This window comes from Eleutherodactylus coqui, chromosome 4 (assembly GCF_035609145.1).
Source record: "Eleutherodactylus coqui strain aEleCoq1 chromosome 4, aEleCoq1.hap1, whole genome shotgun sequence".
In the NCBI taxonomy this organism is placed as follows: Eukaryota; Metazoa; Chordata; class Amphibia; order Anura; family Eleutherodactylidae; genus Eleutherodactylus; species Eleutherodactylus coqui.
This window is the reverse complement of record NC_089840.1, coordinates 184987087-185015029: the sequence shown is the minus strand read 5'-3', so window position 1 is coordinate 185015029 and position 27943 is coordinate 184987087. Positions and strand designations below refer to the sequence as shown.

At 43.1% G+C, this 27943-nt stretch overlaps 1 protein-coding gene across 2 annotated transcripts in view; it reads right to left on the bottom strand.

The window, feature by feature from the left end:
- WAPL (WAPL cohesin release factor) overlaps positions 1 to 27943 on the bottom strand; it is a 65981-nt gene that overhangs the window by 25561 nt on the left and 12477 nt on the right. The window contains exons 2-11 of one of the 2 annotated variants that reach the window (XM_066600463.1): positions 25341 to 25876; positions 20741 to 21808; positions 20244 to 20303; positions 14032 to 14141; positions 10618 to 10713; positions 4923 to 5072; positions 3746 to 3882; positions 2218 to 2329; positions 1792 to 2016; positions 313 to 424 (exon numbers count right to left, since the gene is read on the bottom strand). In XM_066600463.1, the coding sequence (XP_066456560.1) occupies positions 313 to 424; positions 1792 to 2016; positions 2218 to 2329; positions 3746 to 3882; positions 4923 to 5072; positions 10618 to 10713; positions 14032 to 14141; positions 20244 to 20303; positions 20741 to 21808; positions 25341 to 25854 (2584 nt within the window). In that variant the 5' untranslated portion in view covers positions 25855 to 25876. The remainder of the gene's footprint in view (positions 1 to 312; positions 425 to 1791; positions 2017 to 2217; positions 2330 to 3745; positions 3883 to 4922; positions 5073 to 10617; positions 10714 to 14031; positions 14142 to 20243; positions 20304 to 20740; positions 21809 to 25340; positions 25877 to 27943) is intronic. The other variant, XM_066600464.1, reaches the window with a different exon arrangement.

The following is a 27943-nucleotide window of genomic DNA, read 5'->3' as shown; positions in this document are numbered from 1 at the left end:
AGAGCTGTGTGTAATGTGTGGGAATCAAGATGGATGTACTGCAGCTGTGTGTGGCATGTAGAAGAGCTATGTGTGGGGTCAGGATGGATGTAGTAAACCTGTGAGATTTGTAGGGGATCATAATGCATGTACCATGTAGCACAGCTGTGTGTCACATTGCAACACCTGAAACACTGGTACAATAATTTAATAATTGGTAGTTAATATATGGTGCTAACTTTGTAATTATTAAACTGATATGAACAGCCTCATTTTCCAACAAAACACCACACAGCGTTATGAACTGGACTTACCACGTTCCATTCAACGTACCTTTATCTACAATATGGTCCAGTCCACCTAAAAGTCTAAGTTCCTCTTTAAACCAATCCCCTGCACGCTTTGAAGTCAAAGATAACAACGTCTCCATAGCTAAATGGCCAGTCTGTAAAGGATAGTAGTAGACAAATAAGCATAAAATAAGCAGCTAATGTACAGCAACTAAAAGATGCTTTTAGGCAGAATAATTATTGTTCAAAAAAATAATTCAAATGAGCGGAAGTGAACAATCATCGTTTGGTCTAAATGCGAGCCAACGACTGGACGATGAAGGATCATCGCTCGCTTTGTTTGCCATACGTCTTATACAGGCATAAAAGAGTCGGCCCATTCACTTATGGGTCGGGTTAACCTGCGCTCGTTCAGTCCCTCTGTCACTTATACAGCAAATATGAAAGACTGAACGATTTCTCATTTGAAGGAGTCAACGTTGTATCTGCCTGTATGAACAGGCAGCATGAGAGCGAATGAGCTAGCGACGTCACTCGCCGAAATGAGAATCGACTCATCTAGAAAAACCCTTACACATGAAAATGCTGAATTAAAGCATTTTAAAGTCTTAAAGAGAACCGAACTCAAACATGCTGTCCAAAATGCAGACAACATATTATAAAGCAAGAGGAGCTGAACAGATTGTTGGACAAGATTCAGTATAGCTTGTATTTTATTTGTTAACATTACACCTCTTTCTGAGCCTAGTAGGCAGTCCCATCGGGGACCGACAGCCATCTCTGTACAGTTATATAGGGAAAACTGTCAATCCCAGTCAACTCTGCCCTCTGGACATCAAAGCTCAAATCAGCAAGATGTAAATGAATAAAATACAAGTTCTATTGAATCTTTCCCTAACAAAGAAACTATATCAAATCAGCTCATCACATCTTGCCTGCAGTTTGGACTTTGTGTTCCAGCTGACAGGCCCCCTTTAATCTGTATAGCTCTGGAGCCAAAGTGCACTTGCTACTTTTCAAAAAAAAGTTTGCAGCTTGTGTAATAGGACTTTCTTGTACATGGAGTGCCAAAAGCTGTGCCAGATTTATTAAAAAGGAGCTCATGTTAATCTGGCACAGCTTTTGGCACTCCATGCACAAGAAAGTCCTATTACACAAGCGGCAAACTTTTTTGAAAAGTAGCAGGTGCACCACAAAAAAAAAAGTGGCAGATATTTGTGTAAAAAGCATGTATGCCAAAATTTGTGACTTGTGCTTAAAATTCTTACCATGTTAAAGATAAGAGTTTGCTACTGCTGCCATCCAGAGACTAAACAATTTATACAGGTCTATTCCTGAGAGTTTGCATAACTATCTAGTCAGTCCACTGAGGCAAAACACATAGTTGGATATAATCCCAGCCTCATACATACTGGTTAAAGTAGAAAGCTAGAATAAAAGTGATCAACAGTTCTCATAAGTAGCAGCAGCAGCAACGTGCTTGACCCTTGCTCCATAAAAAAAGTGCATATATGGGACTTACCGTGATATTTTCCAAGTCCAGATGTTTGTTGTGCACGGTTTCACAGAGTTTCCTAATCTTCTCTTTTATTTTGTTCATATCTTTCTCATTCATGTGCCTGGAGGTGGTATCTTGCTCCATTTCTAGAAGTCGGATCATAAGGTCTAGACTAGCTCGGTCAAGGTCCATGTTTAAGCGGTCTCTGCTTAGTATGTACATAAGCGCAGCAGTACAAAGTGCTAGATTCTAAAGAGAGAAAGGACAATTCGGATTAGAATTTATTTACAGATTCTAGTGAAAATGCATTAACCTGTAGATGCACCTAAACCTATACAAAAATAGGCACAAACTAATAGGCTAAATGGACAAATGTATGAAAAGTGATAACAAAAAAGGTTCTCTTTACAGACGTAGACAGTTATGCACAAAATAAAGATGAATATATACCGGGTGATGCTGACTGTCATCCAGCGTTTTGAAGACCATGGCTACCATCCCATGTGCTCGCAGGTGCATCCGGAAACTTGGCATTGCGCACTTTGTTGCCAAGCTGATAACACTGTGGAAAAGAACATATTTTGAATGAAACCACTTCCCTAGCCAATAATACGATGTAAAATATATGCAATAACCAAGTATAATCTGAACTAGGAAGAATACACAAAGCAAGTATCTTGTGGCAATATAATAAAAGCAAAAAGACCATATTGAAATAGCAGCTGTTAGTTCCTCAGTTCAGACTCAATCATAAAGCCAAGGCCATCTGTTAAGAGGGGATGTCTAGCATGCTTTCCGGTGCCCTATAAGGACATTCTGAAATATACACAAATAAACTGCAAAAACTAAAAGGGCCGGATGTAAACGGATTGCCTGGTTTCAGAGAATGCCAAATAGTATCCAATGTCCATGAGAGAATTCAGCAAGAGGCCATCCCAGATATAACATCTGCCCCAAGAAGGTTCCATTCCCACTGCTATCTCCCCCCATGTCGCTCCCTCTAAAAACACATCCACATCTGCAGTCAGGCACTTTTCATATTATAAAGTCTTGGTTGTTTAGGACAAGGCCCCTATAGCCTTTCCTACTACACTATATACTTTTGTGCATGGACAACTAACCATCACACCTACAAGTACCATGTGGGACATTCTATCCCAAAACCATGGGTGTTAGTATGGATTTAGACTTTTACTGAACAGTCTCCACTCTTCTGCAAAGGCTTAACACAAAATGAACATGTATTCTTTCGAATCAGGTCATACATGAGCAATGTTTTCCTGCATGGCACCACGATGCCATGCAGAAAACAAATCGCAGCATGTTCCATCTTGCTACGTGCCCTCATATTTTCAATGGGGCTGGCGGCAGCATCTTACCACGTGCTACAAGCACAAGAAGCGATATCTCCCATTGCAAACAATGGGAGAAACTCCATGATCCTCTGCTGCAGTTGTCAGGATTGCTTCTTCCTCGAAGTGATGCAAGGCTGTTTTAACGTGAAAACACCTCATATCTGTGGGTAATTCACATGGTAGCGAGCGAGATATGGGGCAGTGATTCACAGCCTCATATCGCGCTCGCCAGTGTTAAGTTAGCCTAATTCATGCATTTTCAGTATGAATTAAAATGTTGCTTGCAAGCCAGACCTTTTTGATGGGGCTGAAGTCAGGCTACTGTGTAGGACAGGAGAGTTCCTCTCAATGTCCTCATAGGCCATCGTGTGCACAGTGGCAGTCACACTGTACCAGGAAAGGCCAGATAAGACGAGATTCATCACGCTAGAGAAAAGTATTTCCACTTCTCCAGACTGTGTTAAAACACTTGAACTTAATTATGAGGACAGTCCACACACATGAATCTGCCAACCTCTCCAGTTCCTGTTTTTTTTTTGCCCAGGGAATTTACAAACTTAATGGCGACGATAACCAAATGAAAGCACGCCCAACTTTACTTCTGCACTTTTGCATCATCTCACCTAAGGCATCTTGTGTTTATGGGCTGATTACTCTTCAATCCACTCAGCAGGTACTCAATATCATCGGTAAACTCCTGATTTTCACCAAACTCCACCACATCATTAAAGTGCTTCACATGCTGAACAACTGTGTACAGCTGAAAGACAAAATATCAAGCTTTTATCTACGGTATCTTAGTGTTAAAACATCGGTTCAATAAAAGGCAGTTCAACATAGTAAAAATGGCATTCACTGCAACTCACTCATTAGTAACTAACAGCAGGCTAGTTAGATGAATCATATGATTAAACTTCACTTCCTGCCAGTTCCTGGAGCATCGGATTGAACAGATAAGAATAAAATCTGACTACTGACAAGCAAGATGTGTGCGCTACTTTATTATTGGATTCCAGCGTTTTGTAATCATTTTATTATATTTTTGGACATTTAGTAAAGGTCCAGTTACATCATTTTGCAAAACACCTTTCTATGATGTATAAGGGTTAACTCTATGAAATCAGGTTTGCCCCTCTCGTAGGAGGAGAATAAAATTGGAACTATATATTTAAAATGAAAGAAAAAAAATAAAAAATCTTTCAAACTTGTCCTTTTGCCTCCTCAAACTGATTCGCCAAGCCTTTGCTATGTAATTATGTCACAAGAAATGTGCCTGACTTTTATAATTTAGCATTATATAGTTTAATGTTTCTGTTCTTTACCCAAGATACTGTAAGGGCCCTTTTACACAGGCTGATAAAACCAACAGGGAGCTGCATGATTATCGTTCAGGTTAAATACGTGCCCCCTGACTGAACAAGAATTCAATTGCCTCTCGTTCAGTTGCTGCATGTATAAAAACTGAACAAATCAGCCCGTGTAAACAGGCAGTCGCTCATCTACGAATGACTTCCTGTTTATTGTGAATGGAGGCGGCTAGGCTGAAACAATCCCCTGGCCTGCTCCGGTCCAGTGTAGAAGCACAAAAGTGATTATTGCTGGGCACGACCTCTTGGGCGGGCATTTGCATCCAACAGGTCGTCGCATGTAAGATGGCCCTAATAGTGAATAGATAAAACTGCAATATTAGATCACAGGATCTCCTAAATTTTTGTTTCAATGTGGAATACAAAGTACTTTAGAAATAGAATGTAAACAGTGAGGAAGGGAGCAGCACCATAGAGGGGAGAAGAAACTCACTTCCTTGTGCTCCTTCTTGCATTTCAGTGCAGTTACTATGTCTTGATACGGCTGTGTTGGAATCGTCACAGTTTTGATAACTTTAGGAGGAGGAGCTGGCGCTTTGAAAACACCATCATCTTTTGGAGCTGAAGTCTCAGATGGCTTTATCTGTAGTGGAAGAATAAATAATTACATAAAAATACACAACGCAAAAAATGGAGAACCAGCACAAAACTAGAAGGGAAAAGAAAATGGAAAGTTTTCAGCTAACGGCATCACTGCTAGCGTAGTGCCTCGCTGCATGTCGGTGAGTCAGTCATTGCTGCAGTGATAGCATGTCAGCTTGCCTACAATGACATCATTATGGAGAACACAGGGAAGGATATAAAAAGTACATTGGCAGAGGGGGACACAATATGGAAAATAATGAATTGAACGTTACATACACATTTACAAAAAAGTTGAAGGCACCTTTTTTTGGTATGAAAACATTTGAGAAGTGGCTATGGGTCCGTTTACAGAAGCAACCTACTGCTCATCAAAACCCGTTCAGTGCTCATCTCTCTCTGGCCTTCATGCAGGTCAATCAGACTATATTAGGGAGAAGCGATCGCTTGTCCCCAGTGTAGTTTCATCACTGTCAGCAGTAAAACCTTAGATTACACAGGGAACATGCTGCTGACTTTTACGCGGCACAAAAAAAATAGCTATCACATGACGAATTAGCATTTTTAGCGGCCAAATTTTACCGTAAAACCCCTTTGTCCCGTTTATTGGGGGACACCGCTTAAGACTGTGGGTATAGCTTCTGCCACTAGGAGGTAGACACTAAGCGGAAAGATGAAGGCGATCGCTAAGGTGGGCATCTTCAAGGCCAGAAGACAAGCTGGAACTTCATTCAATATCTTAAAGTACCATAGTACATCCAGTAGCAGATTAAGATCCCATGGTGGTACTGGAGAATGGCATGGAGGGGCAGCGTGAGCGACCTCCTATAGAAAAATATAGACGTACGATTTTGAAGCAAGAGGGCGTTCGAAAATTATGAATAGTGCAGATACTTGATCCTTTAAGGAACTTAGGCTTAAAGGACGCCATGTGATCAACATTCAGTTGACCCCATCTTCTACAAAGTGCTCGACAGACCTCTGGATGTAGCCCTTGTTTTCCCGAATAGACAATCTTCCTGCCGAGAAAGTCCGCTATCAAGTTGTCCATCCCCCTTATGTGGATTGTCGAGAGGGCTGAAAAATGATCTTCAACCCAGGTCAAGATTTTTGCCTTTTCTGCCATGACCTTTATGCTTCCAGTCCCACCTTGATGATTTATGTACATGACTGCGTTGTGTCGTCGGTTTGGACTGGAGCTGGAAGATCTGCCAATTGGGATTTAAAGTGATGAAACCACAATAGAATGGCCTAAAGTTCTAACATTTAGCTGGTAGTCTCTTTTTTGGTCCAAGTGAATAGTGGTGAGTAGCTGCCATTGGAGAGCGAGAAAGGAGCTCCCCAGATGGATCTGTAGGGAATCCAGTCACCAAAGAAGGGAGTGCTGAAAATGCAGAGATATTCAGATCTTTCGATTGAGAGATTCCACGGATTTGTTCATGATCCACTGGAGAGGCAGAGCGTAAAATTGGCCGAAAAGAAGCGCCACGAAAGAGGAGGGCATAAGCCCCAGCACTCATGCAGTAACGAATGGTTCCAGGATTCTGAGTATTAACCGAGTGCGCCTGCTTCTGGAGAAGTAGTTTCTTTGACGGCAGTAGTACAGGCGTTTGAGCTGTTTTGAATAGTCCAGACGTTGCAACTGTGAGAAGGAAGACTTAGGTTGGTTGATGATCCAAGCAAACCTGAACAGGATGTTCAGAACAACGTGGAGACTCGACCTATCTCGACCATGATGTCGAGATAGGGAATGGGCACTATTCCCTTTGGAGTGGAGCAGAGCCATCATTAATGCCACAACCTTTGTAAAGGTTCAGGGACCATGGCAAGCTTGATAGAGCGGCCGTGAATTGATAGTGATTAAAACGAATGGTGAAGCAAAGAAAATGCTGATGCACTCAACAGATAGGGACCCGAAGCTAGGTCGCCTTGATGTTGAAGGATTAAGCTTTTCCAATTCCATGGATGCAATGATGGATCTCCGTTACTTAATGAGGAAATGTCGGACATTGACATACTGATTCAACTTCTTCAGGTTCAGAACAGGCCTGACAGTGCTATCTTTCTTGGGTACCACAAAAAAATGGAACTGAAAAAAAACAGCAAAAAAACTTGAGAAACCACAATGATTATGTCTTGAGAGGATAGGTTGACTATTGCCCAAAGCATAGCTTCATCTTTGAAGGGACCTCTGAATCCTGGAGACGAAGAAGTGATCTGGAAAGGGATTGTGGAATGCAATGCCAGGAAAGACATGGTTTAAAAGAAGGCCTCTAAAAGTAACGAAAATGATTTGGTTTCTTTTGGACAGATCTCGCACAGTTTGATCTGTTATGTGGGATATGCAAACACTTTCCAACTGTGGCCTTAGAAATAATTTTGTCTAGTTTGGCAACTTAGAGATGTAATCTGCTAAACGGGAAAGCAAGCCAATAGTCTGGCTGTATCTAATAAAGCTTCACAGATGAGCTTTATCACCTGGCTTATCTGCTGGGTAATGATTGCTAATTCACAATGAGGAGAGCCAGCAAGAATGTCTCAACATAACGGTTTAGCCCATTCAGTAGCGGCCCTACTGACCATAGGGAAGATGGTATGTTTAGACAAAACGGGACACTGGGGGTTGTGGGAGGGGGGATGTTTTTTTCTCCTAAAGGATCTCCTTCACCACCATTATTAGGCCATCAACCCGACAAGAGAGCTTAGCCACTTGCTCATTGTGCAGGTCGGAATCCGAATGAGGAGTCGGAAAGTTCCCCGTCTAATCAACTTTCGCTGGAAAACAGTTAAGAAAATGTCCCCGCAGGGACTGTGGGGGGCTGCCAATGCATGAGAACTGGAAGAATGTCTCGAGCAAGAAGGCCTAGCCAGTTTTTGTATTTACCCTGTTGAGGGACGTGGCAAAATAATCATTGTCAGATTTGCTTACTTGCTGTTGACAGAAAGAGCGGTCCAGTATCTCCATAATGGTGGTGAACGCTTTAGTAAGAGCCAATACCGCCCAAGAAAAAAAGCGTGCAGTAGATGGCAAGAGTAGGACAAGAGGAGTGCCTGCAGGCAGGTCACCAGCCATCCGACTTTAGGCAAAACAGAGGCATAACAGCTCAGACTATCTAATAGGAATTTGGTACGCACACATGCAAAATGCGTGATTCTGGCTGGGCCTTGTTTGGAGCCTTAGGCCCTGTAGTTAGATATTGCAAGCTGGTCAGTAGAGAGCTCTTAAATGAGCCTACTGCTATTGGAACTGTAGGAGCAACAGAGCAAGAGTTCTAGCTGCCAGACAGCACTTACCCTATCCTGAGATGTTCTAGAAGCAGAGCTGGAAACACTTAAGAGTCACGAGAAGGTGAACATATTGTGTACTACTGGTTCCAATACACCACAGTATGCGGTAAGAAAACCAGAACCTGATGCTCGATTTTTTGGAAAGAGGAGGGGTGGGGGCACAGCCAATAGGAGGAGCCAACTACAGGAAGCCCGTCCCGGCAGTGTAAATTGAAGGACAGGACAAGAAGCCCTCCCCTGTCTAAGCTTGCCCACCAGAAGTGTTGGATGCTAGCCTGAACCCAGGGCCTAAAGTAGCACATGAGGCCCAGAAAGTACAGCGCAGAATCTGCACCCGTGGATGCTGTGTTGGGTGTGCGGCAAGCACTGCGCTCAAGGGTGAGATGGGGAGGGAGGGGGGGTGCATGGATACAGGCATGGGACGCTCTGAACAGATGACTGCAAATAGTAGGTGCCATCTGCACACAACATCATAGACTAGCAGTCTGCAGTTGCGTAGGAGGGCCCTGATCGGCCTCAGCAGCCGCCACCACCGTAACAAGGCCTGCAATTACCGCAAGGCCGCGATCCCAGCAATGAAAAAGGCCTAAGGAGAAGAAAGGGAGCGACGGAGACCAGCTGCACACTGAAGGAATGCTGAACTAGGATGGGGGTTGCGGGCCAAACGGTGGTGGTGTGTGTGTGTGTGCTGGGGTGGGAGGAGAGGGGAATAGAGGGAAGACGTAGGGATGAGTCCAGCAGTGTGTGCCCCAGTGCTTGCCTGCTTTTGGAATGGCAGGAGTGCCCCAAAGTGGGAGCCACTATGGCTGGTGGGTCAGAGCCAAATCAACACTGACCTGATATTCATGCCCTATATTCCCAGAGTCAGGAAGAAATCGCTGCAGATATAGGAGAGGTAGGCCTCCTACAGACACTAAGCTAAAACTGGTTAGCTTTGTGCCTGCAGATAGGGTATAGCTGTGGCGTGGATTCCTTAGCCGCAGCATGTCTATTTGTTTTTTTAATCGGTTGTAGCCGCACTCTACTCTATGGAGGAGCCGGACGCAACGGAAAAGCATGCAGCTAAGTGCCACGGGCTTTGAAGCGGTGCTTTCCCGGCAGAAATCTCGCTGTTTTTTGCTGTGGCAAAACTGCAAGATTTCTGCCGAGAATACGTCCCGTGGGAAACCAGCCGTACTGTGCGCAGGCGTTGGATTTCAAAATGGGCCTAAAGAACATGTAAAATGGACTATTGAGCAAGGGAAAGAAGTTATTTTTTCACACGAGCCAAAATTGAAGCTTAACTGTCCAGATAGTTTGATGTAGAAGTAATGGAAGAGTGTAGCCCTAACTGCTTTGTATCTACATTGAAGAATCCAGTGTCCCCGATGGTCTGGAGGCGTTTCTCTTACAAAAGGCATGGGCCAACTTCAAAGCACAGGTATACAAAAACTGTAACCAGAAATTCAAGTGCAATATGGAAATGTATCAAAATGCATATTCCAGGAGGATTCAGCTCAGTAAATACAACATGCATGGTCAAAATACAGTACTGTACAGGGGTTACATTGCATCCTGTAGTTTAAGTTATGAATTGTAATTGGAGAGAACTTACAAGGTCAAAAAATAGTTGAAGGGCAATAAGACGCCTACCTTACAATGGCCTGCCAACAGTCTAGATTTAAAGAGGATAGAAAATCTGTGGAACTAGATGGGCCGGAGGGTGTTCAAGATGTAACCCGGATCATTGACGCAGTTACGGGAAGAACTTACCAAGGTCTAGTTCCATAAACTTTCCCAAAATCTCATCTTGCCCCATCATTGTACAACAGGCATACAAGCTTGGGCGACCCTACTAAATGTTAGTTCCAGCTATGTTATTACAGAAATATTTCCTGCTTCATTAACTGGTCAAGCATAGACACTGAGCGTCCTGGACTTAATTCTAACAAACCGAGAAGCTGCCAAGTGGTCTTAGACTCACAAACTTCTTTCATTGAGGGGTGCTGAATGGAAAGAGCAAAGCAGTCTGACGAAACATGCCGTGACAGATGAAATGCTAGAAGGGTTTAATGCACGCAGATATGGAAATTCTACATGAGGTTTGGACAAATGCCTGGTTAACTAACAGAAAATGCAGGAAATCCACAGTCAAAACTGCGTATTTCAATTTGACTTTCAGTAGGCCTGCCAAAATCATCACGTTTAAAATAAGGAATAACTAGAAGTAAAGCAAAATGTTCCTCATATATTGCAAACATTCTTAGAAGTCTACTTACTGGTGCAGACTGAGCTTTGGACACAGGTAAGGAAGGAAGCTCCTCTGCCTCAGGGTGGTTCCAGTGTCTTGCATTATAAACAGCTTTTGTGGGAGACTAGAGAGACAACATAATAATGCAGTACAAAGTTATTCCTCCAATGCACGTATTAAAAAAAAAGGAAAAAACAGCCAAAACACACTCATCTGCCCCCCTCCCGGGCAGTTTTCTGTTTACTTGCTCAGCAGCAGTCACATGGGTTGTTTAACCCCTTACTGACAGACCTGTCAACCCCTATTTACGTTTTTTCCTTTTAAAAACTCATAAAACTCCTTTATTTATCCAGCGACGTCGCTGTATGAGGGCTTGTTTTTATTGCGGGACGAGTTGTATTTTTCAATGGTACTAGTTAACGTACTGAAAAACCTTCAAAAAATTCTAAATGCAGTGAAATGAAAAAAAACTATTGCCATCTTTTGGTCCATCTTGTTTCTATGGCGCACAAACTGCAACAAAGAAGACATAACTTTACTCTGTGGGTCGGTACGATTACTAAGATACCAAACTTGTATAGGTTTTTTTTTTTTTTTTTGCAATACTACTATTTTTTTCAGACATTTAATTTTTTAAAATTTTCTGCCATCTTCTCCACGCAATAAATTATTTTTCCGTCTACATAGTTGTGGGAGGGCTCATTTTTTTGCGGGACGTCCTGTAGTTTGTGTTGCTACCATTTTGGAATACATACGACTATCGCTCTTTATTGCTTTTTTTGGTGACAGAATGACCAACAAAGCCCATTTCTGGCTATCACTTTTTTTTCTGACTATGTTCACTGTGGGGGCTAAATAATGTGTTACTTTGCTGGATTGGACTTTTACAGACACAGCAATAACAAATATGTATTTTTATTTACGAAATTAGATTATTTTATGGTAAATATGGCAAAAGGGTTTTTTCTCTGGACTTCTATTAGTTTGTTTTCAGCAATAAGTAAAAAAACTTCATCATCGTTCTTACTTTTTTTTTTAGTCCCCAGAGGTAACAACAACTAGTGATGCTTTCTTTGATCGCTCCTGCAGTAGGATGATCATTCAGGGAATTTAAATGGCGCAGTCAGTATTGACAGCAGCATTTAATTGGTTAATAGCTCCACTCAGGCGCCGGGTGTCGGCTGTAAGAAACAGCCGGTGTTCACTTTGTATGAAGGGAGATCGTCCCGCGATCTCTTCATACATACCCCAACCTTGTAGGACGTAACACTACGTCCTATAGCAGGAAAGGGTTAATCATATGATCGCCACAGCCAAATGGAGGCTTGACAGACACATCCCATAAGGAGGAGGTTAGGCAACATGGCGAGTATCTTGAATTTACATTCATTGTCAAAGAAAAGCCAAGCCCCTAGAAGTTGTCAGAGGAAATGAAACTTTCTCTGTGCGATTGTAACATGGATATAAGTAAAAGGATTACAATATTAGAGGAAAGCATCATTTATTGTAGAAAACTGAAGACTTGTAGGGAGGCTCTAGCTTGGATACAAGATGTGATACGGAAGGGCATGGAGGATCTAGTATCTTGGTTTACATGTGCAGATTATCTGCAGTCATCCCCCCCCAATTTGGTTTGAGGTGTGTGGCTGTATTTTAGTCCGCACTGAACAGCCTGCTCCCTCATCTTGCAATCTGGCTCTCTGCATGCTATCAGGGAACATGGTGATTGAGCCGATCCTGCAACATATCAGGGGATGCATAGTTGGCTTTTTTTCTGTGACTTAGGTCTTTGTACATGTTTTTCTCTCACCTCTGATTTTTCTTCAGGGCTTCCAGGAAGTCGTAAACTTTGTGTGGGAAACCTGGCATGCTTTTTACGTGCAGCTATGCTTTTAGTAAAAAACAATTTTCACCAATGAGCTAGTATTTAATGGGATACTCTATTTTTAACCCCACGGAATTTGACCCTGCCCGCGGCTGAGGACACTGCAGGTCTTCTACTTACCCGTTCGGGTCTTCATTTTCTTCACTGCAGATATGTGCTTTATTTCCTTATGGGCGGTTTGATTTGTGTATCTTCCACAAGTCAAACCTGCCTTTGGACATTGGGCCTTAGGGATTTTACCCATGAGGTGGTTTTATTGCTTTAAATTTTGGTAACAGAAGAAAAAAAAAAAATCTATATATTGCTGCACTATTTTTTTTACGTTTTTCTTCCACTGGCTCGTTTTCAGTTTTACTTTATTAAGGTTAAAAAGCTTTAAAAAAAAAAAATTATATATATATAAATTTTTTTACTTTTTTTTTTACTTGGCTTTTAAAATTTGTATATTTATGCCAATATATAGTACAGTAATGGGTTCCTCATTTTGTTTGAGGTTTTAACATACATATATTTAGTATAGTTTTGGATTACAGGGCGCATACGGCGGTTTTGGTTGGTGTCTGATCATTTTATGCATGTATTTTTAATTTAGTCTAATTTTTTTTTAAACTTATTTTTGTAATAAAGTCATAAGACCCTCGGGGGTCATACATAGTCTTTTTTTTGTTATTTAATTTTACCCTTTTTCACTATAGCTGGGGCATCCATAGGAGGCCCAGTTACATCCCCCTGTAGTGACAGTAGTCACTAAAAGGAGCTGATCAGGATCTGCTAGGACCCTGTAGGTCGGCTGTGCTAGGGGAACACCCAGTGTCACATGATCGCCATGTCGAATAGCAGAAGTAACGTTTTCGCTTTCTCTCTTTAGTATGTACCGCTCATAAAGCAACATGTAGCTGGGATAGGAGAAGGCAGAAGCGGTTAAAAAACGCTTCTCCCTTCTCCTCTGGGTCCTCAGCTTTGTCCAAGTGCAGAGGACCTGACCCGCTTCTGCTTCATTGCAGGAACAGCAGTATGAGCTTTAATCCTGCTCCATACTTTTGCTATCAGCTGGGATTAAAGCCCAGGACCAAGCACCGTTAATTTACTGCGGTTGATCCTTTTAAGGTTTAAGGCATCCTAAACAAACCAGACAAGTTATAAATGTGAATTAAAGAACTCCAAGGCATACATCGACCGTTAGAGAAAGGGGGAGGGGGATGTAGGTGCCTAAGCGATTGACGGAGTGCTATGACACTGATCATTGCCTATACATAGTATGTAGTCCAACTTCAGCTCAGCTGAGGAAAACAAATAGGAGAGTTGTTTACCCAGAAATCTTATGATTGTCATCTGTGACAGGCATCACTAAGAGTCTACCAAAACTTCGCAATTATAAGGACCATTGGGTTTCCTGGAAAGCGCATACACTATTTTCATTCTAAGTAACCTCTTAGATGCCAAAAGTTTGGCAATTTCTTTCTTCTATGTAAAATCAAGTTGTTTCCATCATTTGCAAGAGTATTTATTTGGAAAACAATGAACATATGAATCTTTTTCTGTAGCAAAAATACTTACCCGCTTTGGTCCACTAAATATTTTCCGGGCGCCATCCTTACTTTTATCGCCTTGTCTGCTAGCAGGTTTCTTAAAGACTTCAGGTATAGCATACGGATCTTCTAAAGAGTCTGCGTAATTTAAGAAAAAAAGAAAAAAGTAGTACCTCCTATAATCAAAAATATACTGGCGATCAATCTCAAAATAAAAAATAATGTGTCATTAAGACGTACTACAACAGAGAACACCCATAACAACCAGAATCTTTTGTGTATTTACACATTTAAGTTTTCCTACAGGGGCCATAGAGATATCACAGCATGTCCTATTCTGGAAAACGAATAGCCTATGTGGTGTTAAGACATCTGTTAACATTGGATGTCTTCTGCTGCCATTTTCTGTACAGCCAATAAGGACAAGGCTGTGTGAATAAAGCCCAAGAGATTTTGAGGTTGATGGCCTTGGGCAGGCCATTATATCAGTGAAGGTCCGATACAAAGCGTCCCCAAAGAATACCTGACTGAGCACTGTGTCATCTTCATAGTTTAATATGCCCAGTGCTATACCTTTCATAGTGGCGTTGTCTAGTACTGCAGATCAATCCCATTCAAGTTCCAGACATAGTTGTTGCTTAATGTATAGAGCATCATTGGTAAATCACGAAGAAGAAAAAACACTTTAGCACTACAGCTTTGTCATCCGTCTGGTAGGGGTACTGGATGGCCCATCAATATCAAAGTGTCAGAAAACATCCATGACAAGACTTCAGTTCTGAATTTACTGGGAGTTGTGACTACATGACCAATGCAGGCCACTGCTAGGTGGGTGAAGTTGTAACGCCTCCAGCTCCGTCCTCACAGGCCTCATATTACAGCTGATTGCAAGAAGTCCTGAGCAGCAGACCCCCGCCGATGAACTATTGATGATCTATTCTGAGAATAGGTCATCAGTAGTGAAGTCCGAGAAAACTCCAATAGGGCTCAACAGTGATTTAGAGGCTTGTCCTTATAAACCAGTTCTCTTCAACCTGCTGATACTTACAAGATACATTTTAAAAAGAAATTGCCAACACTGTACCATATAATGCAACTGGCATGGCTGGGAATAAGAACTGCTTTCATTTCAAAGTCTGGTGCTTAGCTCATCGCACATCATGCAGTTTAAACAGCTGCTGTTCAGTAGTGAGCGGCCGCTGTATCATCTCAATGGAGAGGAGAGAAATCTCCTGCACTGCCCCGCCCCACTGCTGGCCGTGAGCCAGCCAGCTCCTGTGCAGGAGCATGGGATCGAGGAAACACAGGGATGAGTGTGGGGCATAGTTTGCCCGGCATTCGTCCTGTGTAAATGGACCTTTACTCAAGGTGAACCCAGCTATCCTGTCAAGAAACCTTACAAAATTCGAATATTGCCCATACAACTATTTCTTATGAAGTGAAGACAGACAGACAACTACTGCAAGTGTGCAGGGTTTCCCTTTGCTGTATATGCGAGTTTAACAGCGAAAACCAAATTTGAATTGCTGCGTAATATGCAATTCAAATACGCTTGTGCGAGCCGAGCCTTAGACTTAACATCTGAATGGTCAGCCTTCCAGAGAGCTAAAAGGTCAAGGCTCTTATATCTTTATTGAAAGGGGCTGAAAGAGCTTTCCCTGAAAGCTCCATTCTCAAAAGCACAGGCAGTTAAAGGAGCCAATCGGGTGCCTGCCCGACAGCCGCCACCAAATCTTCACTATGGCCCTTACTGGCGAGGCTGCTTAAGTGGGTATTATGGTATCTTGACGCCACCAGAAAGTATTGGTGGAGACAAGACTAACTGCCTGGTGACACCCCATAATGAGGATTGGCTGCAGGTTCTGGCTGGTAAGTATAATTATATTATTCCCTGTTAATACTGTATTATGCTCCTGCTTTGTATTCCACAGCCCTGTAATACCCGCTCCTGGTCTCCCCTCCCGGATCCCCGTCTGTAAATGGCGCTCCCCGACAGTTAATAGTATTCTATGCGGCATTCTCCCCTTCCACCTCCTTGGCTGCTTAAAAAACTCCCTGCGCCTGCACTGTGGTGGTCGGCTGTGTAATCGCCGCGGCTGCTATTAGGTGTCCGGCACTGTTGTCCCCGTGCCTGTGCTCCCCGCTGCAGCAGTTTCTCTCACTGGCCGTTCCACGCTGCTCGTCCTTCTCCCCAGTCACAGCCGACATGACATCTCCCGTCCCGGCTCGTCTCCGCGGCTTCCTGTTCTGTCCTGCACGGTGACGGAAGCATATCTATGCCAGGGCTACATGTATTGCTGCATCCCGTGTATTGCTTGTTACCTGGCGTGGACGCTTAGGGTTAGGGATGATGTTCCTTTTAGCCCATTATTAGTTGTAAATAATTCCATGTTCTAACATGGAAGTATTTACAACTAATAATGTAAGGCTAAAAGGAACATCATGGAGGCTGCCTCAAATGCTCCATGTACTTAGTTAAGTGATACAGCTGCGCCCTGTCACCCATATCATTTGCGCTAGCAATTGTCCCACAAGCTTTCTTTACTTGATGCGGCACATTATTTGGGGAAATGGTAGACCTAAGCTTGGATTGTCTATTTTATATCACCCAAAGATCAGACTGGATCGGTCTTACTAGTCATGTATCTTTTTTTTTTGTATATGTTTTCAGAATACATGTCCATTATTACCATGCATCTATATTACCTGGCTGGACAGTTACGATACATTCAAATCATGGATAATGAATGAGGAACATCCTAATGTTGAGCATCATTTATTGCATATCCTAAGTCAGTGGTGGCGAACCTATGGCATGCATGCCAGAGGTGGCACGCAGAGCACTCCCTGCTGGCATGCGTCACCATCGGCCGCTCACCACATTAGTGAATGCCTGCAGGGGGCGCGGGTCCCCTGCAGGCATTCACTCATCAGCGCGCTGCCATCAGTGCTGCTATCTGCGCTGATCCCGACGCACACTGTGACGTCAGTGTGCAGTCGGGATCCTCCTCCCCCGACATCTCCTACTTGGTTCCACAAGAGCAGGTGGAGGAGGCATCCGACAGCACACTGACGTCAGTGTGCACCAGCGATCAGACAGAAGAGGAGCGGCACTTCTACGAGGAGGAGGGGTGAGTATATGGGTCTCGGGGGGGGGGGGGGGGGGGGGCGAGCCACTGGGGGGAGGGGGGGGGGGTGTCACTATTATTACTGCTGGGGGACCACTGGGGAAGGGGGGGTTGTCACTATTATTACTGCTGGGAGGTGTCACCATTATTACTGCTGGAAGGGGGTCACTATTATACTGGGGGCCGCTGTGGGATGTCACTATTATTGCTGGGAGGGGGGGGGGGGGTCACTATTACCACTGGGGTAGGTTTACATGTGGCGGAAATGGGCAGGGCTGTTTTTTGGATGCGGAAATGCTGCTGAATTTTCCACAAAAGTTTTGTTGAGGACATTCTGCAGTATTTCCGCATCTAAAAAGCAGTCAAAATCTGCACCCTGTCTATTTTGAAGTGGCCCTGTCCTTTTTAGAATGACGGGGGTAAAGTCATACGTCGTAGTAAGCCCCGCCCCCTGACATGTTGGCACTTTGCGGTAAATAAGTGGGTTTTGGGTTGCAGTTGGGGCACTCGGTCTTTAAAAGGTTCGCCATCACTGTCCTAAGTAAACAAACTCTGTGGCCTGTCTTAGAGAAACCCCCTACACTGCTAAGGATGGTGCTGCTCCCATACAGGCAGGTCTGACAACAAGCTAAGACACTGGCACAGTTTAAAGGAATTATAGCCAAAACTCCACTTTGGAACAACCCTTACACCAGTTTTAAAATTGGCAGGATACAGAATTCTGGGGTGGGGGTGGGAATCACGGGGTACACAGTTTAGAACATTTACAGATTCAGGTACCATAATGTTTTCGGATATTTAGCAAGGACATTCCTCGAACTGCCAATTATAAATTCCTGCAACTAAGACGTACCTTAGTAGTTAACTAATCTACTCATCTCTTGGTATCCCTTGATAGATATTGTAAGAGGTCAGGATCCTAGTGTGCATCCACCTCACAAAGATTCATATGAAAATACCACCCTTGGAGATTGATAAAGGGCGACAGCTCTCCCCTCACCTTACTGGAGATGATATTCAGGAGGTCACAAAACAATATCCATTTGTTTCTCCTGCTGCTAATAAAATGGTATAATTGTAGGTCTTCCATCAAGGTTCTCACCCAAATTCGACTCTTTCGAATGGGTTGTTTGTCACATGCAGGGTGTCATCGGTGCTCTGAGAAAAGGGCAGACTTCATGCATTTCAAATGGTACTGCCCTGTGGTTGCAGCTTTTTGGAAAGGGGTGTTGGAAGTGCTCTTGGAGGTGCTGGGCATGCCGATACAGGGCACTTCTGAGGTATGCCTTGTGGGCATCTTTAAGGATTTAATTATGGGCGCACATGAACATTTTTTCTAAGGAGCCACTCACAAGGTTATAGCCCTCACATAGATGGACCCCAGAACACTTTCGATTATGGCCCTTTGAATGATAATCCTTCTGTGTTAAAACGACCAAAGATGAACGATCATCGTTCAGTGTAAATGCAGCCAATGATTGAATGCTCAATAAGTTTGCTTTTCGTTCATTTTATGCAAGCATATAAATCATTGTTGTCTCTTTAACTAATAGTTCTATGCAGTGAATGTGAAAGACTGAATGATTTCTTATTTGAACGAGCCAACAATGTATCTGCCTGTATAAACAGGTTGTCTTAGCAAACTGACATTGTTCGATTGTTTAAACAAATTGGCAGGTCTAAACAGACCCTTATAGCCCTTTTACACAGGCAGTTAGCGCTCGTGCAGAGCATTTACACTGACAGAAGGTGAAGCGCTGAGCGAAGATCCAGCGGTGAAGTCTATGTGAAGCACTAAGGGGGTAAAGTTTGCACTGAACAAAAAGCCTGCCTTCCAGACATGTTTTTTTATGCTGGCCGAAAGTCACTGATAAGAATTTGTGAACGATTCTTTTGCATTTACACTGCACGAATATTGCTCAAATTTATTTGTTCCACAACTTTTGAGTGATAATCGTCCCATGTAAATGGCAGATTACTCAGTAGAAAAACAAGGTAAACACTACCCTAATGTATGAAAAGATTGTATACAGAAACGGTTAAGGCCCATTTACACCAGCAGATGATCGCTCAAAACGACAGTTTGAGTGACAGCTTTAAGCGATCATTTTGCATAAAGTATTAAATAGCTACTCAGCTACTTAAGTACCAATTAGGTGTGCAAATGAAGCCTTAGCTGAACGCAGTTAATAGCCCTAGGGCTCTTGTCTGCGCTCAGATCCTTTGTTCTCCGTAGGAAAACAATGCTATCAGCACCCCCCCCCCCCCCATCCCGTGGAGAACTGCTGATAAGGCTGAATGTCAATTTTTAGGTTGGACTGAATTTAACGATCAGCCAGCAGTGCCTGAAAAGCATACGGTGGGCGCACATTTACATGCACAGATCATCTCTAAAACGATTGTGAATTAGCGATTTTTTAGCGAACATGAGCTGGTGTAAATGGGCCTTTAGATATAAAATTCTTATTTGACATCACTATCTCCAAGTAGTTTGGGAGCTCAATTATTAGCTACATGAATGGTTGATTATGGTCCTTTTAGACGAGCTGGTTCTCATTTTAACAAGCGAGTGACGTGACCTCTAACGCGTTCACACTTGTGCAGCCTGTTTAGACAGGCAAATGCATTGTTGACTCATCCAAACAAGAATTGTTCAGTATAAGTGAATACAGGGACAGAACGAGCACCGTTTACACTAAATGATAAGCGAACGAGCCAAGAATTTTTATGTCTGCATAAAACAAACCAACCATTCTTGTTTGTTGTTTGAACGATAATTGTTTGGTCTAAACATGAGCATTTTCGCTAGTTTGAATGATCATTATGTCTAAAAGTAACTATTCATTGGTATGTGGGACTCAAATTCATAGATTCTGAACTAGTAACGCTGTATTTTGACTTTTGTACAATTCTGCACCTTTAATTTCACTAGGTTTTGAAAAAAAAATATATAATCAAAACTATTTAAAAAAACTAAATCAGCTGTAATTATACTTTCCAATTTATATATTATACCAGAATTAACACCCAAATATAAGAAAAACACCTTAAAGGAAACTTCGGTGAACAATATAAATAGCTGGAGCCCACCACCTACTTATGCAGGACATACCTTGTTCGTTGATGGGGAGTGGACTACTACTGCGGCTGGTTTGAGTGGTGGGTGAACTCTCTGTAAAATGTGGTGCAAAATGTGCAGTTTTTGCTTATTAAATCTACACAACTATCTATTTTGTAATTTTACATGAGAGAGCCTGTCACCACCTGTAAGCACCATCAACGTAGTTATGGTGCTCATAGGACAGGTCTCAAGGATCCAGCGATGTGCTTTGCATACGTACCCAGCTCCCCATTCCCTTGCTGGCACCTCTGAAGAAGAGTCGTGCTCACAAACTGAACGTTGACTTTCAGACTGACTAGTCACATTCACAAACCGGGCACCGACTTTTAAAGATGACAGCGAGGGAACGGGGAGTCTGGCAGGTATACAAAGCGCATCCCTGGACAGTTGGGAACTGTCCTATCAAAACAATTTATTTATGGTGCTTATTAGGTGATGACCAGTTCCTTTTTAAACATTTCAAAAATAGTTTCCACAAAAATACTTACCAATATTATTTATAGACTGATAACTCTGCATAAGTGTACTGACTCCTAAGCTAGGTGTACTGGCCTCGGATGGCATGGCTGTAATCTTTGCCTTCTTTTTTGATTTTCTCTCTCTTTGCTGCCATTCATCTTCATCCTCATCGTCACTTTCACTCAAGTCATCGAATCCAAAATATTTTATTCTATAGCTTGACTGTCCATAAGGTTTCGAGCCACTATCACCGCCAGCTCCTTCATCCTGTTCATCAAACCCAAAAAACTCTAATTTGGCATCCTTCTTAGATTTAGAATTACCAGGGCGAAACCTTGTGGTAGTTTTTGCAGTTGCAAGATCAGCTTTTTTCCGAAGACGCCCTGCCTCCCCTAAATCTGTAGAAGGGCTTGTGGTATACTCATCTATGCTCCTTTCCATGCTATCCTGTATGGTAACATTACAGACAGACAAACATGATGGGTGGAGAACGGTGTAATCTCTAGTCCGACCAATGGGTCTAGTACTGCTGCTTTTATTCACAGCATTCGTCTTCTCTGTCGCATTGTTAGATTTACCGATGTTATAAATTGAACCATCTAACAATTTATCAAAGTTTGATGAACCCGGTGAGGATTTTGCTTTGTTAGACCTACAATATGTCCTACAGTTGCTAAGTTTAACACCTCCTTGGACAACCTCTTCACTCATTTGCTCCTCAGGGTAGTTGGCTGCTAGGTCTTTAGCTTGGATGCCATAATCTTCAACCTTAGGACTATTCTCATCCAAGGTTAACTCAAGGTCTGGAATTTCAGAATTTTCATCAGTCAGATCCACCCAGTCGAACAGTCCAAATTTCTGTGCCTCTCCCGTTTGTTCTTTCTGCACAGGAGAATCCCATTTGTTTACAGGATCCAGATCCCAGTCACCTGTGTCAGTGGTGAAACTAGAGAGGATTGATTCCACAGGTGATTTGCTACTGTTACATGATTTTGTGGAAACTCCAAAATGTAATGCATCAAAAGATTTCTTGCTGTCATGGTCGCTCTTTTTTTGAGTAGTGCGGCTATTGTCTTCTATGAAGCTTTGCGCATAACCTAATGAAACAGAACAAAAAGAACGTTTATGAAAAACAACAACGACCTACACCCAGGGTTAACGTTAACATTTATGAACTACTTAATTACAGGAAATTATTAAACCAGCATCTACACTGGAAAACAGATGAATTGCACCTTAGTAGCCAATTATACTAACAGATTTTGTTGAGGCATAATGAGTCACAGTAGTTCTAAGCAATCCTAAAACCTGCCATGCTTCTTGCTCATGTTCAGAACAGGTTAGCATACGGATAACCATCAGGTTATAGTATTCAATGTATGAGACATCCCTAGAATATGCTTATATTGCTGTGAAGATAATAGATGGTTAGCGCGTCTTGAAAACAGCAGCAATATCCTGTTCCAGTCTTTAAAATCCCTTGAGCCGTTCTCTGCTAGTAACTATTATCCTGTCGCTGAGCATGTATCTTCCACAGATGCCTTCTCTTCTGGTCAGCCACCTCTCCACACTACCTCTGTTAACCTACACACAGGCGAGTAATATCAGGCAGACACATCTGGTCAGATATCACGCTTGCAAATGTGCGATTTACCCACAGATGCCAGAAACCTCCCATCGCACGCAGATTGCACGGCATGCGAGAGCGGTGTAATGCATTAGTGGTCCAATTGTATACAATGGGCGATGCGTTCCGAGGAACACGATAAGATAGGACATTTCACGATTTTTTCCCACACCGCAATGCAGGAAAACATCGCTCACATATATTACTCCATTCTAAAGAATATGGTTCATATTCGTACAAGATTTGTGCATGTCGCAACACACAAATCTCACACGAGTTTCTTAGCAGTGTGAAACCAGCCTTAGTGTGTAAAAACATGGTGCTGCAAGTAGCGCACACATTTTAAAATCAATTTCCAGACAGCACCTGTACGTGCCATTATTCCCAGTTACAAGTACATGTCTGTCAATTAACGGTAAAAAGAATGTCTTCATAACTGCAGACTGGTCACACAATGTATAGGCACTTTACTAGAACCTTTATAAAACACGTGCTTTACAATTTACCTCTTGTCACTGCAACCTTTCAAGAGCCATAACTATTTGTCCATCAATATAGCCAAACAGAAGCTTGATTTTTAGCATAATGAGGTGCATTTCTTAATGTACCACATAATAAATTTTAAAAAAAAAAAACCTTGTGCGCTTTTTTTTTTTTTAACAATTCAACATAAAAACTTTTTTTTGTTTCACCTTTACGGCTATGCCAAATATATATATAGTTTAAAAGGGCACTAACGTCTCATGCAACTTCTGCTCATCTAATAGCCTGTATACGCCTCAGTCTTGTAATATATATCTTTATTAAAAGGAGTATGCCGGGACATTTTAAACTTGTTGCTTTTGACGATTGACAGGTTATCAATAGATGATCGGCAGGGGACTCGCTGCTCCAATCCCTGTGGATCAGCTGATTCCTGGAGACACTGTTGCTATGGTCAGCGGAGGAGGCAGAAAGTGCTAACCATAGTGCAGAAGCCCAAGTTGGTACTGCAGTACACCTCTCATTGAATTCAACAGGAGTTGCACTTGCAACACCAACCTGGGCCACTGCACTATTATCAGTGCTTTCTGCTTCCTTTGCTCACTGTAGGTGACAGCAGCTCCAGGAATCAGCAGATCGGCTGGGATCAGAGCAACGGGTGCCTCCCATTTATCTACTGAGGACTTGTCGGGCATAAATAGCACAAGTTTAAAATGTCCCAGAATACTCCTTAAAAATCTTTTACAAGTCTAAAAAAAGGCTGAAGTGGCTGCCACCAGGGGTCACCCCTCCAGACCCTATGTAAATCACTGTCTGTTCGGTACTAAGCTTCTGTAGCAACACAGATGCTGGAACATGGACAAAGTCTTCACCGACTCACTGCCCTGCATTCACACAGCTTTCAGATCTGTTTACCCTGTGACTGCAAACCCCACAATCTCTGCCCCTCCTGCTATTACAGCCAGTATGCGAACGCACACACACTGGATTTACTAATCATTTGGACAGAATGTGCCCAATGGCTACATTGTCCTGGGAAAGCAGAGGAGCGGGCATTCAGACACTGCCATCCTGCTGATTGAAACAAGAGACAGCACAACATAGCATGGGAAGGGAAAGGAAGTACAGGATAGTGTACTACTGGCAGAATGCTAGAGTTGCTACACGATCCCTACCTGAAAGCAGATTGCAAACACCAGAAAAAGGGTGTCTGATCACCAGCAAGCAGACATTTAGGGATACATGTTTTTAGTGGGAAAAACACCTTTAAAGGACTAGCGATTAAGGCAAAACTCTGATTGTAATACAGACTTAGCACTACAGTGTGTCATCACCAGCTGCAAACTTTTGGAGCTGGCTCTAAGACAAAGCTAAAATTTGTGCATAATTGCACTTGTGCTGATCTGTGGCTTCTACTTTGGGCCTTAAAAGGGTTTTACACCGGGATCAGAGCGGACACTGCTGCTCTGACCCGTGTAGTGGACGATGCTTGTAATTGAAATCAAAGAAAGCTGTGCCTGCATTTGCAAGTTTCAACCACTACACAGAGGTCAGAGCAGCGGCTTCCGCTATGACCCTGATGTTGCCCGGTACCAACATCTGGCGCTGCCTGGAAACCCCCTTTAAAAGGAGGACCCATCATGGGCTCATGCCTGCAGGGTTGACTGCATAGGTTTGCAGCTACGGCACTGCTGACTCAAGACTGACATGACCCATTAACAATGAGCAGTGGGAACTGCCCATTTGGCACTTACAGTTCTGGAAACTAAAACTAGAGAGTCGCCATTATTGGGGGGGGGGAGGAGTAGAGGGAAAAAGACATAGCTGGAGTCAGACGTCCCCGTTGACATATTAAATATGTAAAATTATGTTTATAAATAAGGATACAGTCACACCTGTGTTGACTTTCATTTACTTATTTTTTTAAAACTTATAGTACTGCAGACTGCGTAACTGGTTCCTGTATAAAAAAAAAAAAAAAAGAAAAGGAAAAGAAGCAAAACGTAAAGCTTTCCATGTTTTAAGACCCATTGAAATAAAATGATGAAAAAGTAAAATAAATAAATTTATTTTAATTTAATCCAAAAATTGAGCAGAGAAATGGAATGGTGAGTGAAAGCCCTAATGCAGGTGGGCCCTTGGTAAGAAAATGTACCTACCAAGAAAGTTGTGACTCATGCCTAACTTTTGGGGCTTTTTTGCCTAGTTATTTTGTAAGCACATTCTTATTTCCCTTCTCCTGGCTTCTAAAAACCTAAAACTGGCTAAAACAATTTGTGCATCACTGATATGACCTACTGGGAAATATAGACATTGCGGAGTGGAATCTTTTCCTTGAGTAGCCCATTGCTAAACGTCTCAGACAGATACGGTGCATTTAAGTACTGAAAGGATAAATAATTTAACACTTGAGACAAGTATTTACTGGACACTTCTGCTGGTCCATTAGCACCATCTCAAGTTCTAACAGATTCATACTCTTCTGATCTCCTAAAATCTAAGATTATACATTTTATTACCTGTGATGGTTTTCTTAGGTGAGCTTAGATGTTTTTTATTATCTTCATTGATCTTGTTTGCATTCTTTTCTTTCAATCCATGTAACGTACTGTCAAAAGAAACATACTTGTATGACACTGTGGATTCTGAAGTGATGGGATAATCCGTTCTACTATTTGCATCTAACACAGGGGTGATGTTCTCGGATCCTGTTGCACCCAGACGTTCAGAGGGTTGTTGAGTTATGCTTTTAGGCTGAGAGAGATTTTTTGACGACACTGGCTTTGACTCTTCATCACTATCAAATCCAAAAGGATCCTCTGCCATGTCATCATCGTCATCAACTTTGGTTCGCTTTGGGAGGTCTGCAATATCTGGTTTGTGATTTTGCCTCTTCTGTGCTACTTTGGCCACAAATGTGGTCTCTCCCCATTTTGTGCTAAGAGTGGTTCGTTTGTTGGAAAACACTTCATCAAACTTAGAGCTTCCATTTCCACCCTTGCGGCTGTACGTTTTCCCAAATCTAGATGTCATGTTGAAGCCTGTTTCATATTCTCTGTAACAAAAGAACAAATGGTGACATTAAAATACAACCCAGAAAACACATGTATAGCTACGGTCACCTGCAGACGGTCGGGTCGGATCCCGCTGCGAGAATTGTCGCAGCGGGATGCGGTCCCGTGCCCCTGCAGAGGCCTGCAGCTCACCCGCTCCCAGAGTCTTCCGTCTGCACCAGCCCATCACTACTGACATTTCTGTGCGGGACCCACACAGAAATAGAACATGCTGCAATTTGTTTTCTGTGTGTATTTTCACACGGACAAATCGCGGCTGTGTGCATAGGATTGCGTTTTGCAATGCAATCCTATGCAGGCGGGCATGGACGGAAATTCTGCGGGAAATCCCACTGCAGATTTTGCCCGTGTACAGGGGGCCTAAAGGTTTTCCCCAAAAGTCTTCTGTTTGTAACCCAATACCAGCACAAAAAAGTAACCATTAAACTGGCCACAAACCGAACGATTACTGTTAATCAAGACCATTACAAAATGGTTACATATAAGGCGACGGCTACACAACGTGTTCGGTTACTATGATGACAAGGTTGTATCACAATGATATTGTTGTGATGCAAATGTAACATTGCAAGTAACAAATGTGGTCGCATTACAACCTCTGTCCGCAGTTTTGTGCATCTGATGTGTTGCAAATCAAACTGCACCATAAGGCTGGGTTCACACAGGGCGGGATTAGCCAGCCACGTGGACGAGATTTCTCAGAAATGTCGTCCACACGGGACGGCCAATCCGCTGCGGTTAATCCGGCCGAAACCACGGCTGCGGCGCGGCTTTGCCGACCGTAGCCGCGGCTTTGCCGACCGCAGCATGTCTATTCTTTATTCTTTCCACTGCGGCTGCGCTCTTCTCTATGGGAGCGCCGGCCGCAGAGGAAGGGCGAGCGGCCGGGCCGCTTCAAAGCCGCCGCGGGTTTTTCCGTGGCGCTTCTCCCGGCAGAAATCTTGCCGTTTTTGCTGCGGCCAAACCGCGAGATTTCCGGCGGGAATCCGCACCGTGTGACCCCAGCCTAAAAAAGTCCTACAACTTCTTTGCAACAGAAGTCTCCATTTGGGGGACAAATCACACACTTTTTGGTTATGCCACTTATGCTGTAAAGGCCTAGCCTAAAGCAGGCCAGGACTTGTCTCTCCCCAATACCCTAAAACAGAGGCACTCGGACACGCATACATGTATTTACAATAGGAGGCTAGACCGCCGCTGAGATACAGCATTAATAGTGGCTTATGTCCCCGAGGGAAAAAAGAAAAAATGAATCAGGCACCTTGAAATTGAATTGCTCGATCTTTATGTCTGCGGTCAGGGAGAGAGTAAAGGTGCTTTTACATGGAACGATTATTGTTTGCATTCCTGCCATCCAGTGAGAATCTGAATGATTATGCCACGATTGGATGATGAATGAGAAGTCCTTCATTTCTCGTTCGTTGTTCAGCTTCTGCGTGCAGAAAACTACACGTATTATTCCATTTAAACAGGCAGTTACCATTTTTGAACGGCTGCCTGCTTACCGTAAAAGGAGGCCGGCGGTCTGGAATATTCCCGGCTCTGCTCCATTCACAGCACACCTCCATTAACTCAGCGATGCTCGCTCCTGAACGTTTATCCCTGGACAATCAGCCAAGCATCTGTTGCCCAACAGATTGCCCCATTTAAAAGCCCCTTTAACAGGCCCCCATACATGAAAGAGCCGGCAGATTTACATCTAATGTGCATAGCCTGCTTAAAGGGGTTTTTCTCAGTGTATACACTATTGATGACCTATCACCAGGATAGGTCAATAGTTGATTGTCCAGGGTCTGTCGCTCAGGATCCCGAATGATCAGCTGAGTGAACACGTCGGCCTCCGCGCCGACCTCTGTGTAGTGGCTGACGCTTGTAACTACAGGCACAGCTCTCACTGAAAAAGTATGTGAACCCCGAAACACGTTGCCTTGTAAAGCACCTGCTTTGTACTTCATTTGTATTACGTGTAAAGATAAGCAAAAGGACACACCTTTGTCTACATCGTTTAAGGCCAACTTGAAATGGGGGGTAGGGGGGAATGGTTAGTT